General features: G+C 28.6%; 2 protein-coding genes and 1 long non-coding RNA gene across 6 annotated transcripts in view; all 3 read left to right on the top strand.

The window, feature by feature from the left end:
* LOC125829882 (nudix hydrolase 1) overlaps positions 1–18,038 on the top strand; it is a 55,309-nt gene that overhangs the window by 16,682 nt on the left and 20,589 nt on the right. For 2 of the 3 annotated variants that reach the window (XM_049509103.1, XM_049509102.1), the window contains exons 1-2: positions 4,611–4,799; positions 5,764–5,940. In XM_049509103.1, coding sequence (XP_049365060.1) covers positions 4,628–4,799; positions 5,764–5,940 — 349 coding nt within the window. In that variant the 5' untranslated portion in view covers positions 4,611–4,627. Of the gene's footprint in view, positions 4,800–5,763; positions 5,941–18,038 lie in introns of those variants that run through there. The other variant, XM_049509098.1, reaches the window with a different exon arrangement.
* On the top strand, positions 1,380–2,689 carry LOC125829890 (uncharacterized). The gene is made up of 2 exons (XR_007443113.1): positions 1,380–1,555; positions 2,609–2,689. It is a non-coding gene; the product is annotated as an uncharacterized LOC125829890 (long non-coding RNA).
* LOC125829886 (uncharacterized) lies at positions 12,841–15,219 on the top strand. 2 transcript variants are annotated; one of them, XM_049509107.1, is made up of 4 exons: positions 12,841–12,968; positions 13,638–13,733; positions 14,282–14,377; positions 14,921–15,219. In XM_049509107.1, exons 1-4 carry the CDS (start codon positions 12,875–12,877, stop codon positions 15,019–15,021), a joined length of 387 nt encoding a protein of 128 aa, XP_049365064.1. In that variant the 5' UTR covers positions 12,841–12,874; the 3' UTR covers positions 15,022–15,219. The 2 variants fall into 2 exon arrangements, 1 of the variants encoding a protein (XP_049365064.1); XR_007443111.1 differs by lacking the exon at positions 13,638–13,733 and having other exon boundaries at positions 12,886–12,968.

The following is an 18,038-nucleotide window of genomic DNA, read 5'->3' as shown; positions in this document are numbered from 1 at the left end:
CAAATCGTTTGAAATTGAAAAAGCTCGATGATCAATACATATTGTGGAGGGCCAAAATTGGGTGTCAACAATATTATGTTTTACAAATATGATATATTTTATACATTTTTAATTTAAGATCACAAAAATTTTAAAAATAATTTACTCTGCTTAGGGGTATTCACGGTTTGGATAAAAACTGATCCAAACCGAAAAATCGAACCAAACCGATAAAATAAAACTAATTTTATTTGGGTTTGGTTTGGCTATAGATTTTTCGAAAACCGATAGTATTTGGTTTTGTTATGATTTTATTTGAAAAATCGAAGAAATAACCGAACCAATGGATTATATACATATATTTTATTAATATACATACTTAATATATTGTTTTTATAAACAACTTTAAAGATCTTATATATATTTTCATTAAAATTTCTTTATAATATACTTATTGAAAGCAAAAATGTCCAATATGAAAACATTTATCTTATTGATTTCATGTATACGAGTGCTTATAACAATTCTTTGTAGAACTGAAAATGTTATTGTCTCTTCCTTCTAGGCTAATATAGTGAATTTTAAAGCTTTATTGATCGTAAATTTAGTGATTGAAAGTTCAGTAATTTAAGTCATTCTAACTATTTTTTCGTTTTGTGAATGGATTGTTCTCACTTTTTTCACATTTTGAATGAATTGTTTCTTTTATTTTTGTGTATGATTAATTACTGAACCAAACCAAACCGAAACTGATAACCACCAAACCGATAAATGTATATTATATTTGATTTTGATAATTTTAAAACCAATTAAGTTGGTTTGATTTTGATTTTGACCAATAACCGATCCAAATCGACCCGTGAACACCCCTTAACTCTGCTTATGAAAAATAATTTCTGCTGTTGTGTAGAAATTATTTTTAAAAAAAAATCTCAACTCTTTAAACTAAGTAAAAAAATGAAAGAAAAAAAACATTATTAATTTCTAAAAAATTGGCCAAACAAATTATAAAATCACTTTATATATTGTACATGTTCTTGCAAAAAAAAAAAAAAGGCTAATTGAGTATTGACTTGTTCAACATATTAGCATGAGAGGACTTAAGAGTAGACCAAAGTGTCATGAATCACAAAGGTTGCGGTGTAATAAATGAGATTGTCTCGAGGTTTTGATTTAGAAATTTAAATATAGAAAAAAATTTGATAAAAAATATTTTTTGCCCGAATAAGTATACCTACACAATACGAATTTAAAATCAGTCGAACTTTAATATAGATACTAAAGTGTCATAAATGTTTAGTCCAAGGAAGACTTCAAAAGTCAAGAACCATAAAATGGGTTATAAACGAAGTGAGAATTTTCTAAAGGATTTAGTCTACCCGTTTGAAGTATTTAATTTTCTCTTGAGGAAATTTTTATATAAGATTATTATTGATTAAACAAAAAAACACATCGTATTATTTCTCTCTTCCTCCATAGCTTTTTGAAACCATGAATTACAAAGCATTCACTTTGATATTGTTTGTATTAATTTTTTGTCTATCGTCAACAATGGCCTCTCGAAGAATATTATCAGGTTTTATCATTTTGCTTTTCTGATTGATATATTAAATATGATAATTAGAAAAAAAATATTTATTGTTTATAGAATAATAATTCTTGTTTATTGATAAAAGCATAAAGATCATTTCTATTATAAGGTGGAGAGTTTGATTTTTCCAATCAACCTATTCGCATAAATAAAACTCTTTTCAAAAATTATATATTTATCCCTTCACTTTAATGTATTTTAATTTTTCCCCCTAAATTTTCAGTTGAAGGAAGTAAACAAATTCATTAGTTTAAGATATACCATGTTGAGAATTCTAATTAGTACGATGGCATTTAACTTGGACTAATAAACAGTTTTTTGTTGTAAAATTAAAGCAAAATAAGACAAGAAATATAGAAGATGAAAGCAATAAAAATAGGGAGACAATAGAAGATGAAAGCAATAGAAATATTGTTATATAATATTTTATAACAATTTTCTTTTTCATTTCCTTTTTTGCTTTATTCTTGTTTTCTTATTCCGTTTATTGTAATGGGTTTTACTTTTAATTTGAGGTATCGTGTTTCAGTTTTCAATATGAAAAAATTGTCTTTGAAAAACATTTTTTCTTTAAATAAGTCATGTACGACACAAATTCAATTTTTTTTCCAAAAACACTTTTGAAATTACAATCAAGCATAAACTATATATTACCCTAGATCAACAAGTCTTTTTAAATTAATTAGTCTAATACAAATTGCTATCATAAATTTAACAAACACTTCCAATAAAAACACTTTTTAAAATAAATATTTTTTCAAAATTTGATCAAACAGACTCTTAGTAATTAGTCTATCGAAAATAAAGTGGATACCAAATTTGGAAAGATTTAAAAATTAATTTTTTATTTATCAATTTGACCAAATGGGAAGAAAATTCAAAGACAAGTAGGTAGTGCCACTAACCCCCCAAACAAAAAATAAAAAATTTCTACCCAAAAGTGCTTGTTCTTTGTATTTATACGATCAAATTATTTATATTTGGGATAAATTGATTATTATGATAGCATAATATATATAAACTCTATTTTAATAACAGGTCCGGGAAGAAGTAGTAAAATGCAATCACGATCTCGCCACCCTCGAGGAGATAAATCAGCAACTATCCAACAACCACCTGGTAAATTTTTGCTTGAATCCTTTCTCAATTTACGTGTCACAATTCAAAATTCTGAGAATCAAATATTTTAATTTTAATTTTTTAAACTTCACACCGCCTAATGCAAACTACTATTAATATGTGTGTTAAATTTTTGCTTGAATCCTTTCTCAATTTACGTGTCACAATTCAAAATTCTGAGAATCAAATATTTTAATTTTAATTTTTTAAACTTCACACCGCCTAATGCAAACTACTATTAATATGTGTGTCAAATTAGTTCATGCATATGTATAATCTTGTTTTCATTTAATTGCATGATTTTTCTTTCAAATGAGTCAAAAAAAATTTATCATTTAAATAAGTTGAATTTTAATTTTTGCATTTATAACATAATAAAAGTTATTTAACAGTGCGAAACATAACTTATAAACTATTACTATGTAAAAATATAAATTTATATCTTATGATTTTTTTACCTCGAGGGACAACCATTAAAGACCGATACAAAATACAGGGACCCTTTTTAATTTGGGTAAAGATATTTGATTAGATACAATGTTTAAAGAACTTTTTTTTGATGATTTCTAATACTTTGTGGTCGTGAGTATGAATTATATGATGAGATATTTGTGAATTATGATTATAAAACTTGTTATAAAATGTCTAATGAGAAATTTATAATTTATTTTTAGAATAGAAAAGTGTTATTCTGTTTGATTTCAAAAAATAATAATCAATGTTTTTTTTTTTAATCAAAAAACAGCGAATATATGCAACGAGAAGGTGTATGGCAATTGTATAGGCTCTCGTCCAACAGTCCGACGCTGCAATTCAGCTGAAAGATGTTACCTTAACTTGAAGTTATAACAGCAGAGCAAGTCGCAGTTAGAATTTGAAATTTATGAATTTTGAATGTATTACTGAATTTTATAACTCGTTTAATTATTATTAGATTGACGCTAAATTGTAAACAATAAACTTCATTATTCAGTGAAAGTTCATATAATATTGAATGGTGTATATTTATATCAAGGCCATTTAAAATCTTCTTCCTCCATCCCCATTTTGCTATCCCTTTTTTTTTCAGTACTTAAAGTTCCCAAATTATGAGGAATAAAGAAGGTGAATTTCCTCAATGGTTAAATACATTCATTAATTGTATCTTAAATTTGTTAGTAAATTTTATTTAGACAATATCTTAACTACGATTTGTCCTGATTGAGTCAATAAATTTTGAAGAGGCAAGAAAATACTTGACAAATATCGTGCTCAAGGCATGCACATGCCATCGAACATCTTTTTCTTTTTTTATTTGTATCCATTCGAACTTGTGACGATCCGTTAAGACTTGTAAGATGATCCCAAAAGTTTCCTTTTAGGAATTTTACACAAATCACATATTGTTAAGAGCTTATTTTATCTTATCCCTACTCCTCTTCAAATTACAAGAATTCCTTAAATTTGATGGAATCTGGATACATCCCAAATCGTCCTGATACATTCAGTCTCAATTTCGGATACATCGCTCAACGTCTCGATACATCGCGTATTAGTTTCATATACATCACTCAACATCTCGATAACATCGGGTAAAGTGATGTATTCGACCGATACATCGCGGAAAGTGATGAATCCTATAATATGAGAGAGTAGAGATTTTTGTAATTTTTTCAAATGATAGGAAGGTTTTAAGAATATGATAAAATAAGTTGTGTTTAGGTTATACGAATAATTTAAATGAGGTTACAATTTAAATAATGATACAAAATAGTCTATTTGTGAAAACCTCCCATCCACACAAGTTTGAATGGGCTGGTCTGTCTAAAAAAGCCCAAGAGCTTCTTACTATTGAGCCTACTTTACTAGTGGCGGGACCCAATTACAAAATTTTCAAATATAGAAATACTCCACACGCAATTTCCGCCTTCCCGTTAAGTTTATTCCGGTGCCGGAGAAATGGAAAACGGCGCTCAGCAAACACCGGCCACCACAACGCCACCATCACCTCCGATGCCAAAAGTTGGCGTTGCGGTGTTCCTTTTGAAAGGAAGTAAAGTTCTGTTGGGGAAACGCCTCTCCGCCGTCGGCCATAGCACCTTTGCACTTCCCGGCGGCCACCTGGAGTTCGGTGAGTACCTAAAACTATCTTCCCGTTGTTTATCGAGGCTTAAATTCATCTATTTGTTATGATTTATTTGCTAGATGATCTAAATTTTATAGTGATTTTTTGCTAGATTATTAAACTGAAAAGAAGAAAAATTGGAGTAGGAAAAAACTTATTTTTTTGCAAAAAGTTAAACAATCACCTTTATTTGGTAAAATATCTTGCAAGATTGCAATATAACTTTCGTGGTTAATTAGTGTGATTTATAGTACTTTTCACGTTGTTTCCAAATATATACTTGATTTTATTTCAAAAAACTTAAAAACTTCTATGCTTGAATTCACAATCTAAGTTTAGAAGTTTGAATTTCAAAATTTCAGTTGTGTCACGTAAATTGGGACCGAGGGAGTGATAGCTGCCCATTTCACCTAGAAAGTATGCATAAGTTGAATGTCCTCTAGTTGTTTCTTATCACAAGCGGTAGCAGTTTATTTTTCTGATTTTGACTTGATACGAAGATTAAGACGGTAGAAAAGACTTCTGAATCTTGTGGTGTTTAATTAAAGAAATGTTGAATGTACTAAAATGTCATTTAATCATGTTGTCTTAAACATGCTACGTAGAAAGTTAGAACTAAAGAGTTGTCTGTAAAGAAAAAAGACATCCTTTTTTAAACTAACTAAAAGGAAAGTCAGGCAAACAAATTGAAACAGAAGGATTACTTGGTTCTGTTTAATTCAAGACATATTTGAAAACATAATATGTATATATTCATATTTGAGTTCAGCAATATGATCAAATAAGTAATCATATTCATAGCCTAGCCTAACTGATGCTGCTGCAACTTTGATTTGATAGAAGCCTCATGGTTTTGAGGCAATAGTTGTCCAGTGTTGTTAAAGGCGCGCTTAAAGTGCGTTTAAGCTCTGAAGTGAGGCCCAAAACATGTTGAACATGTCTATTTACATTGATCATGTATTTGTTACAGGGGAAAGTTTTGAAGAGTGTGCAACGAGGGAGGTGAAGGAGGAAACAGGATTGATAATTGATAAAACCGAGTATCTAACGGTGACTAACAATGTCATCTCAGAGAAAGTTCACATCGTTTGCATATTCATCAGAGCAGTCCCTGCTGATGTTAACCAGAAGCCTGAAACACTTGAACCTGAGAAATGTGCTGGTTGGGATTGGTATGAATGGAACAATCTCCCTAAACCACTCTTTGGTCCTTTAGAAGATATGGTCCAAAGTGGCTTCAATCCTTTTCCAACTACTTGATAGTTAACTGTTTTGCTAAGTATTTCGGATTCGATGTTGCTAGGATTGATCACTAGTTCGAGCGGTGGAATCAACCCTTGATGTTTGTGTTGGAGTAGTTTGTCTACATTACACCATCTAGTGGTACAGTCCTTCCACGGACTCTACATAATAGCGGAATGTATTGAGCACCAGACTGTACCAACACTGGTGTTTTGGTTTTGTAATGGCAAGTGATTCTTGAATATGCTATGTTATTTGTAGTAATATTTATATAATTATCTATTTAATATGAAAAGTTGATGAATTCTGATGTAATGCACCTCTGCAACATCCTTTGGTGTGTAAATTTCTGATAACATGAGGTTGCTTAGAAAAGTCGGGCTAAAGTAGACAATACCTTGCAATTGGGCTTGGGCCGTGAAAAAATGGTATCAGAATAGGAGGAGAAGGTTGGGGGTCGTGTAAGGATGAATTCAAGATTCAACGAGACACTTTTTGTGTAGCGAGGCCAAATCTCAACGAAGACGTTAAGTCCCTAAGAATGTAAGGGATTTTGAATAAAAATTGTATTATATTGGGAGAACTTTGCAAAATTTAGAATGTCTTACTATATGTTTTCTTTCTGTTATTTTAACCTAATTTTCTGTTTGGGCTAGTCCAATTATTTTCTAAAAAGGGGCTATTATTTCTAACAAGCAATTGATCCAAGTCATTATAAAGAAGGACAAGACTTCCCAAGATAATAAAATTAATTCCTTTTTGCTCCAATTTGATCTCGATGAATCACAAAGCATTATTCTTAGCTTTTTTTTGTCATAATCCTCTGTTTATTCTCAGCAACCTCTAGAAGATTGGCAGGTGTAGTATTAATCCCTTTATTGTAATGTTGTATAGGGACGGAGCTACATAAAATCGAGGAGGTTTTTTAGTAGAAAATTATATTTTTTATATATAGTTTAACTTATTACTTTTTACGTATATATAGAAGATGTTAAACCTTCATTGACTTCTTATTTTGTGTGTCTATTTCTTTATATTAATGAAAATTCTGACTTCATCATTCGTAATGTAATTGTACCATTAGTTTCTTATTTTATACTAAATTTTTTATTTTTATAACAATAACTTCATTTAAAACATATTTCATGTTTAAATCATTTTTTGTTTTGTAGGAAAAGTATAATAAAACAAGCTAAATATTATTTATAAAAAATAAAACGGAGAAGGGTCTAAAATACCCCTAATGTATTGGAATTGGTACAAATATACCCTTTGTTTACCTTTTGGCCACAAAATGCCCTTGAGGTTAACCTTTGTGGCCCTATAATACCCTTTTCACAAACGGAATAATTAGTCCATTTAATTAGCATTTTTATTTAATACGTGGCACTATCTGATTCATTGTAAAAATTAATTAACTAAAATTAAATTAACCCAATCCAAACCCAGATCAATCTTCTAAAACTCAATTATTCTAAAAGGAAAAAACCCAAATTATTTTCTTCAAACTGCTGAAACTGAATTATTCAAATGCATTTCTAACATTCAAAAATGTAACAATCCATGAGCTATACAGATTCAAGAAGAGATGTATTATAAATCTGGACAAGGCATTTCCAACCATCCAACATTCTCATACTCAAAGTGTTATACATAGCACCCCCAAGAGCATGACTTTGTCTCCCTTGAATGTCATTAATAAAATTAGCAAATAAGGTACTTATCAAATCACGAAATCAACTACAAATATAGTTAAAACTACAACATAATGCATACTGTGCAACAGAACATCAAATACATTCCTTAGAGATATCTATACTATCTAAGCGCATCTTCATCCTATCACTAACATCTAGTTCTGCACTGAAACTTCTTTGATTTTCACGATTTCTAGCCTTGAATAAAGTTACACTCCGAATTTAAGCACTGCCTCCATATCTGCAGCATCCCTTTTTTATCAATTTTGTTTCATAGGTTCTACCCCTGCCGGTTCTGCTAACTCTTGAAATGCTGCTAGAGCAATTGCTGGTGTTTCAGTACTTGAGCAAAGCCTCAACTCCCTAATTCTTGATTGATGCCAATCTTTTCAAATTTACTTATATCAACTCAACATATGCAGATTAAACAAGAGTAGGTGGAGACTTTACTCTAGAATAATTGGGTTTTAGAAGATGGGTCGGGTTTTTTTTGGTGGATCCGAGTTTGGATTGGGTTAATTTAGTTTTAGTTAATTAATTTTTACAACAAATCAGACAGTGCCACGTATTAAATGAAAATGCTAATTAAATGGACTATTTATTCTGTTTGTGAAAAGGGTATTATAGGGCCACAAAGGTTAACCCCAAGGGCATTTTGTGGCCAAAAGGTAAACAAAGGGTATATTTGTACCAATTTCAATACTTTAAGGGTATTTTAGACCCTTCTCCGAAAATAAAATTAAACATAGCTTCATCTTCAACTTAAAAAGTTTCAAATAAAGTGAAAAGTATTTGCAATAATACGTAGTAGCTCGTATATAAGATCTAATACTATCTATTTTTAGATTTTACTCTTTTATATGTTTCAGATAAATTAATCAAGTTGGGTGATTTTACTAGCTTCTCGAAAGACATAATATATTAACATGCTCTTTAACTTGGCCTCAACTAACATATATGTCCTCAAACTTTGAATACATACTAAACATTTAAAAAAAAAATGTGTCCTACGTAAAAATTTGTGATGTATAACTTAATTCCTCTTTGAATGTAGGTTATAGTTGCAATGGCTATAAATCTCAAGAAGAATCGTATCCACCATGTAGTTCCCTCTACTTTATCGATCCTCAGATACTAGAAATTCATTCCCCAGATTCAATATCGTCACCTGGTAAAGTTTTACACAAAATATATTATTTTATCCGTCTCAATTTATTTGGCATAGTTTATTATATGCAAAGGTTAAAGGAGAAAAAATAAGTTATTGTGTATGTTACATCACGGATTGATTAGTTGATATATCTAGTTGCCCAACCCATTAAATTTTGGACGAGTTGGAAGGGTTATATATTTCAAATTGCAAAAAACATGGTATGATCGATGAGAGATGGTAATCTTTGTTGGTTTTGAAATACATAATTTAATCTGTTTGATCTAATTTTTAAAATAAACTTATTTTGAAATGTATTTTTATGTGAAAAAATTATTTTTGAACAAGCATTTTTGGTGAGGAGCTATTTGTTTTGGCCAATTAGTATTTGATCAAATTTCTAAAAGGTGTTTTTGTATATATTTTCTCAAAAGTATTTCTCATAGAGTTTTTTTATTTTTTTTAAGTAAATTACTTTATTTATCGAATATGCATCACACAAGGAATCACTAACAAATGGTGTCTTGATGTACACTATCAAAATTTGAAGTGTTTACTTATCAACTGACAATTGTAATCAACTTTATATGTTTATTTAGGTATTATACCTAAAAATTATATACATTAACGATTTATATAATTTATGTTTTTTTCGAGATTACAGATCCATTATTTACACCATTTCTTCTTTACATGTTTGCGGCTCCTGGAGCATGAACAGAGATTGAGTAACAAAAAAGTTTTATTGAGCAAGAACTTTATATTATATTTATATATGTTTTTTGAGATGGACAATTGTATGTTTGGATCTCCATGATAGATCTTCAATGGAGTTAAGGTAATAATAAAGAATACTTATGTTTGTTTTTTTGGTAATAAAGACATTTTATATATATCAAAGTAGGGAATTTATGAATCGAGTATCTCGTTGTTGGACATAGTGCCAACATATCAACAACTAAGCAACTACACAGGAGTTATAGTTCCAGGATAGTAATTAAATTTTGCGGTCCGACTAGCTAACTTGACCTTCAAATTACCTCACATCATCACCATCTGAATAATTTACCTTGAGAGAACCGCAAAATTTCTCTTCTTGATCTAAAAGACTCAATTGTTCCTTTCCTGCCATATCGTATGCACGGTACCAGCTACAATGATCCTAAATAGTTCAGCATGTGCATTCTTCCCATTAAAGAATACTAAGTTAATTAAGTTGAATTATGCTTTGCACTTTGTAATTAATAAGGAATTAATACTTATGTTAATTAGGGATATTTAGCACTTTTAGTCCTTCAAATAATACGTAAATTTTGATTTTGGACCTTTTGATTTTTGGTATAAGCATGTTTAGTCTTCAATTTAATGGTATTGCACACTTTTGATCCCTCCGGTTGTGAGTTTAACAAATTATTTAATGTTGAATCATTAATTAGTGGGACCGACAGCACACATTTTAATTAGTTAACTGAAAGTTATAATGCGCTTGACAAAATATTAATAACACAAGTTTTAGTTAATCCTATTTTATATATTCCAACCACATAGTACCGACTTCAGCTAACAAATCTTGTCAAATCCCACAAGTAAGATCTGAACAGGATTGGTTATATACAAACCTTACTCCTATTTACGTGAGATATAAAAAATTAAAGGCTATTTATGATAGTCGCTCAGCTTAAGAAAAAAAATACGGACTTATCCTTCCCACAAGAATAAGAACACTAGCTAAACCAAATAATGTCCAATGGACAATTAGCTCCATGTAATATAACTACAATCATTCAATTCGAATCACCAATATTTAATGTATATTGAGTTTAAGCCCTATGCTCATGTATTGAGTTGGGTGAGAGAAGGAGAGACGCAAGTAAGATTCTCATATATATACAAATCACACCAAATATATATATCTGGAATATTAGATATAAGGAGAGAGGAGAGTAGCGAGCGAGATACGAGAGGCGATTGAGAGAGTCACTTGGATACATTGTATCTAAAACAAATTACACCTAATTTTGATCATCTGGATGAACCATATATATGTATCAGAAGAACAAAATTTGTTAAGACTCATAATATTGCAAACTAGCATGAATCTAAGTAATTAGCCCCTAAACTAGTGAGATTTCTATAAATTACCCAATGTATAAAGCCTCTTATATACCACTAATGAGTGAGTCATACTCACTATATCATATCCATCAAAATGTTCCTATTTTACCAACCTAAAATAACATTATCAAAAGATTATATTTGTCTTTAAATATTAATTTAAATCCCCTCATTTGCTAACACACAATTCTTATTCCACATCCCATCGCATAAGAAAATACATTTTTTTTTCCATAACTTAATACAAATATTATTTTATACATATTGCCAACCAAATGATGTATTATTTTATGTAAGATGTAGATTTACAAACAACCTCATGGTCCTACTTGAATTTTACCTTAGGGTGTGTTTGGTACGAAGGAAAATGTTTTTCTAGAAAATGTTTTTGGAAACAAGTTGATTTTTAACTTATTTTTTCAGGTTTGGTTGGTGAGTAGAAAATATTTTTAGTATTTGATTTATGAATGAAAAATATTTTTGAGAAATATCTTTTATTTTTACCAGAGTAGAAAATAATTTGAAATTGAAAATATTTTTAAAAACAAACTTAAATTTTTTTTGGGGGTGGGGGAGTGGTAGGGGGTGGGTGAGGGGGGTCAAGGGTAGGGGTGAAAAATTGAAATTTTGAAGTTGAAAATATTTTTTAAAAACAAACTTAAATTTTTTTTTGGGGGTGGGGGCTGGTAGGGGGGGGTGGTCGAGGGTTGAGGTGAAAAAATAAAATTTTGAAGTTGAAAATATTTTTTAAAAACGAACTTAAATTTTTTTTTGGAGGTGGATGGGTGCTGGTAGGGGGGTGGGTGGGGGATGGGTAGGGGGTGAAAAAAATGAAATTCTTTTTTTTTTTTTTTTGGGGGGGGGGGAGGCTGGCTGGGGAAGGGGGGTGGGTGATCGAGGATCGGGATGAAAAGATAAAAATTTGAAGTTGAAAATATTTTTTAAAAACAAATTTAATTTTTTTTCTTTTTGAAGAAGGTTGGGGGGCTGATTAGGGGGGGGGGGGGAGGGTAGTGGGTAAAATAATAAAAAATTGAAATTAGAAATATCTTTTAAAAACAATTTTTAATATTTTTTTGGAGGGGGTGGGGGTAGGGGTGAGGGTGGGGTAAAAAATTGAATTTAAAAACAAGCTTTAAAATTACTATTTTTTTTTGGGGGGGGGGGGGGGGGGGTTGGGGGGCTAGTTTGAGGGTAGGGACAAAATAAATTAATTTTTTCAACAAAAAAGTAATTGTAATTTGAAGTTGGAAGAGAGTTTTGGAAAATGTTTTTCTTAAGTTTTGAAGGGAAGTCATTTTCCTTAAATTTTAGGAAAATGAGTTGATTTGGAAAACATTTTTCAAAACATTTAACCCAACCAAACATGAGAAAATTGGAAAACATTTTCCTTTCATACCAAACACACCCTTAATACACTATAATAAAAATAGAAATTAGCACGATAAATAACTTTTATCTCTAAGCAAGACAAATTTATTATCAATCATATTAAACGACAGACTGGAAACATGGAATAAAAACAAAATTGTGAGCTATATAAAATATCTAATAACAGATAAGCGATGAAGCTCGTAACTAATTTTGTGACCTTACATTGTTGTTATAGTGATACTTTAGATTTATTTATTGACTAGTTCCCATCAACTTGAGGAAACTTAACATATGAATTAAAATTTTAACTTATAGCAAAAGACTCCAAAGTCAAGCCACATAATTTGGGCAAAGAAAATAAGATTTTTCTAATAAATGGTTGTCCATACATTTTCAAATTCCTTCTCAATATTGCAATCTTTAAGAAAATTGTATAAATGGGTCAACTAATAAGCTTATTATTTGATTAAATAAACACCTCAATCATTTAGATTTTAAAAGCCATGATTCACAAAACATTTTCTTTTTTATTCATAGCTATTTTTTTCTTAATTTTTTGTCTATCCTCAAGAACATCCTCTACAAGATTATCACAAGGTTTATTAATCCCTTCACTCTATAATATAATTGTTTTTTCCCCTAAATTATTACTATTCATTTTATTATTAATTGTTGTTCTAACTCCCTGTGTTTTAACCATGATTTTTTTTTCAAATACTTTGAATTGTTAACTATAATGATTTATATTACATAATTCTTATATAATGTTTAGATATGCATGTAAATTTTATTTTCGTGGAGGGACACAAATTAAGGTAGAATGTTAGTAGATAGTTGAGTATAGTCTTACTTATTCTTCCATACTAGTATTTGTAGCATGGCATCTGTAATTTTCGTCCTCCAATTTCTATTACTATTTGTTGTTTTATGTACTTCGATTATTATATTATTTTGTAGTAGTTACTGTTCGAAATGATTAATTATCACATGTTTTTATAGTATTTTGCCTTGAGTACTTCTTTACCTTTGTTAAGTACTTATTTTTCCATACTATTTTTCCTTGAGTCGAGGGTCTATCAGAAACGACATTTCTATCTCTATGATACGGGTCTAGGGGTAAACTCTGTATATATTTCACCATCATCAAACCCTACTTTATGAGATTACACTAAACTTACATTGGATATATATATTTTTTTTTATTTCTATGTTTAGTTTGACTTCCTAATACTTTAAATCAAGTCACATAAATTTTCTTTGTTACAGCACGTAGGGCTATTATGGCTGATGATGATAATGGTGATTATCAGGATAATAATAATAATGATTATAATGATGCTAGCTCACCAGCAATACCACCTGGTAAACTTCTCCCATCTCAATTTTTTAGCTTGTTTAAAATATAAGCTTTGTTATTTTTATCGTTGTGATTTCTGATTAAATATATTTAATCTTTAATTCAAATTATATGTACAATTTTGATTCTTTTTATTATGATATTTATAAATTTAATAAATTCTTAAGTATTGAATTATTCGATTAGCTATGTGTTATGATAAAATCTATTTTCTTGTTTTATAATTGAGAATAATTAACTATATATTTATTCTATATATGGGTCTTATTATCCTCCTTAACTATTTAAAGTATCAAAATTATTATTTTATAACCATATTATATCAATATGAATTTCTGCACAACTTAATAATTTCTCACCAAGAAATATTCAGTGCTATTTTTATAAATATTTTAATTGAATTAGTGAGAAAAACATTGATAATTTTTTCATACAGAAAATTTAGGAAGCTTTTCAATATTTCGAGAATCTATATAATAAATTTAAATTACTTATCAAGTTAGATAAATTAATTTTATATGATTGAATTTAATTTAATTTTCTATGATAACAGAGTATGTTGGATCTCCAATGCGACCTCATTCCTCTAAACCAGATCATTCAGCAACTGATCAACACCCACCACCTGCTGTTATACACCCACCCCCTGGTAAAATTCTCTCCAATTTCAATTTTTCACTCAATATCTCGTGTTTATATTAATATCCAACTAAATATGAATTCGTGCATTTATAGTCTCATTCTTTTCGTATGGCTCTCCAATAACTGAAAGGACCGGACCGGACGGAACGGGACCTTAGTGGAATATTCTTAAAAATAATTTTTTTTTAAAAAAAAAATAAAGAAAAAAATAAAAATAAAAAAATAAAAATAAATAAATAAATATATATATATATTAATTTAAATATAAAACTACTAATTAAAAATCACAATATTTTATAAGTAATTTTTTTTTGTGAGAAAGATATATCACATATGAGCAGGGTGGAATTAAGTGGGGGTTCGTTGACCCTATATTTGTATTAGAAAATTAAATAAAGACAGTTCGATGGCAAAAAAAGATCGTGGAAACATTTTTCACGCTAGAGTTGTGGGTTTGAACCCTACTATCAACAAAAATTATATTATTATTATTATTATTATTATTATTATTATTATTATTATTATTATTATTGTTATTGTTATTTTGCAGCAACCCCAACGGGATGCAGTGGAATGAATCGACAAGAATTAGAAAATTGTATACGTCGTCAAGTAAATAGGGATCTCTGCAAGAATTATAACATATGTTAAAATGATCCATAAATTATGTAGTATTATTATTACCAATGCTTTAGATAATTAATTAATCAATTAAATAGATGGTTTATAAACTTTAGAACTCCACTTTGTACTGGATGGGTACATTTTATTTCATTAAATTATCTCCCAAAAGAGGATACCACACAAAATATTTCAATTTTTTCTATTGTGAATGGTCCTTTTTATACTCTTTTCGCTCAAAATACTTGTTGTACTTATTTAAAATATTGATATTTTAGAAGTTTAAAATAAAATAAAGATTTTTTTCTCAGGTTAATTGTCTTTAATTGTAATTATTCTTAAAAACTATAAATACATAAATTATGACATATAAATAAAGTAAATATATTCAATGAAGAAAGACTATATTTTAGAATATAATAAGAATAAAATAGTTAAACGTTCTCCTAATTGATGTTTTACTTTATGAGGTGTGTATATTAAAAAAATGATAAAAAAAAATTTTATGACAGAGCGACTATTTCAAAATATTACATAAATATAAAAAATTTATGAGACTCTAGAGACGTATTCAATTCAAGACAAACTTCCCTTTATCTTTGGAGAATGTATTTTGACGGTGAAGTTGAGTTAAAAAAAAAATCGACGAATTCAATTTTTAGTTTCTTTTTATTCTTTTCGTTGAACATGTTGTACTTTTGAATATATATATATATATATACTTTGTACTGAAAAATACTAGAATCAATTCAATATATTCATAATCTCCTACCTCATCTACTTTATTATTAGTTTTAATATACATATTTAATTTAGCTATATAAATACAATAACAAAAGAGGTAGGAATTTCAGTTGTATCAAATATGAACAAAAAAAAAGAATTAAAATGCAAAAATTAGTACCCCCTTTGTTCCAAATTACGTGAATTTGAATATGAAAAAAAAAATTATTTAAAATAAATTTTATATTTTTGAATTATATAAAATATATTATAAATTAAATAATTGATAATTTAAAATATTTTTAAAAATATATAAAAAATATTACGAAAAAAAAAACAAACTTATTTGCATTTTGAAATATGGAAATGTCACATATACGAACAAGTACAAGACATGCCAATGCAAGCCATTACTCTATAGAATTAGTATAGCTCGCAGACGAGCACATTAATAAAAACTTGAACTAAATACACAAAGATGGAAAGATTAAAGTTTTGTTATTATAAAGTCTCCGATAAAAAAAATGATCGTTAAACAATGGTATCTTTGTGACCCAATTGTAATATAATTGGAGCTAAACTACATAACTTGAGAAGACCGCTATAAGTTGACCAAATCAACTGTCATGAAGACTCCATAGGACTTGGGAGTACTTTTTTTTTTATTTGTCAATAAAATAATAATTATTATTATATTATGTTTTATAAATATGATATATTTTATACATTTTTAATTTATGATCACAAAATTTTAAAAAATAATTTGCTCTACTTAGGGGTATTCACGGTTTGGATAAAAACTGATCCAAACCGAAAAATTGAATCAAACCGATAAAATAAAATCGATTTTATTTGGGTTTGGTTTGGCTTTAGATTTTTTGAAAACCGATAGTATTTGGTTTGGTTATGGTTTTATTCTAAAAACCGAAGAAATAACCGAAACAATGAATTATATACATATATTTTATTAATATACATACTTAATATATTGTTCTTATAAACAACTTTAAAGATCTTATATATATTTTCATTAAAATTTCTTTATAATATACTTATTGAAAGCAAAAATGTCCAATATGAAAACATTTATCTTATTGATTTCATGTATATGAGTGCTTATGACAATTCTTTGTGGAACTGAAAATGTTATTGTCTCTTCCTTCTAGGCCAATATAGTGAATTTTAAAGCTTTATTGATAGTAAATTTAGTGATCGAAAGTTCAGTAATTTAAGTCATTCTAACTATTTTTTGTTTTGAATGGATTGTTGTCACTTTTTTCACATTTTGAATGAATTGTTTCTTTTATTTTTGTGTATGATTAATTACCGAACCAAACCAAACTGAAACTGATAACCACCAAACCGATAAATGTATATTATATTTGATTTTGATAATTTTAAAATCGATTAAGTTGGTTTGGTTTTGGTTTTGGTTTTGACCAATAACCGATCCAAACCGACCCGTGAACACCCCTAACTCTGCTTATGAAAAATAATTTCTGTTGTTGTGTAGAAATTATTTTTTAAAAAAAATCTCAACTCTCTAAACTAAGTAAAAAAAATGAAAGAAAAAAAACATTATTAATTTCTAAAAAATTGGCCAAACAAATTATAAAATCACTTTATATATTGTACATGTTCTTGCAAAAAAAAAAAAAGGCTAATTGAGTATTGACTTGTTCAACATATTAGCATGAGAGGACTTAAGAGTAGACCAAAGTGTCATGAATCACAAAGGTTGCGGCGTAATAAATGAGATTGTCTCGAGGTTTTGATTTAGAGATTTAAATATAGAAAAAAATTTGATAAAAAATACTTTTTTTCGAATAAGTATGCCTTCACAATACGAACTTAAAATCAGTCGAACTTTAATATAGATACTGAATCATGAATGAAAAAACAAAAACTAAAGTGTCATAAATGTTTAGTCCAAGGAAGACTTCAAAAGTCAAGAACCATAAAATGGGTTATAAACGAAGTGAGAATTTTCTAAAGGATTTAGTCTACACGTTTGAAGTATTTATTTTTATCTTGAGGAAATTTTTATATAAGATTATTATTGATTAAACAAAAAAACACATCATATTATTTCTCTCTTCCTCCATAGCCTTTTGAAACCATGAATTACAAAGCATTCACTTTGATATTGTTTGTATTAATTTTTTGTCTATCGTCAATAATGGCCTCTCGAAGAATATTAACAGGTTTTATCTCTTTGCTTTTCTGATTGATATATTAAATATGATAATTAGAAAAAAAATATTTATTGTTTATAGAATAATAATTCTTGTTTATTGATAAAATCATAAAGATCATTTCTATTA

This window comes from Solanum verrucosum, unplaced genomic scaffold, assembly GCF_900185275.1.
Source record: "Solanum verrucosum unplaced genomic scaffold, falcon-dt-bn FXZP01000008.1, whole genome shotgun sequence".
Lineage (NCBI taxonomy): Eukaryota > Viridiplantae > Streptophyta > Magnoliopsida > Solanales > Solanaceae > Solanum > Solanum verrucosum.
The sequence above is the reverse complement of the archived record's forward strand: the minus strand, read 5'-3'. Positions and strand labels throughout refer to the sequence as shown.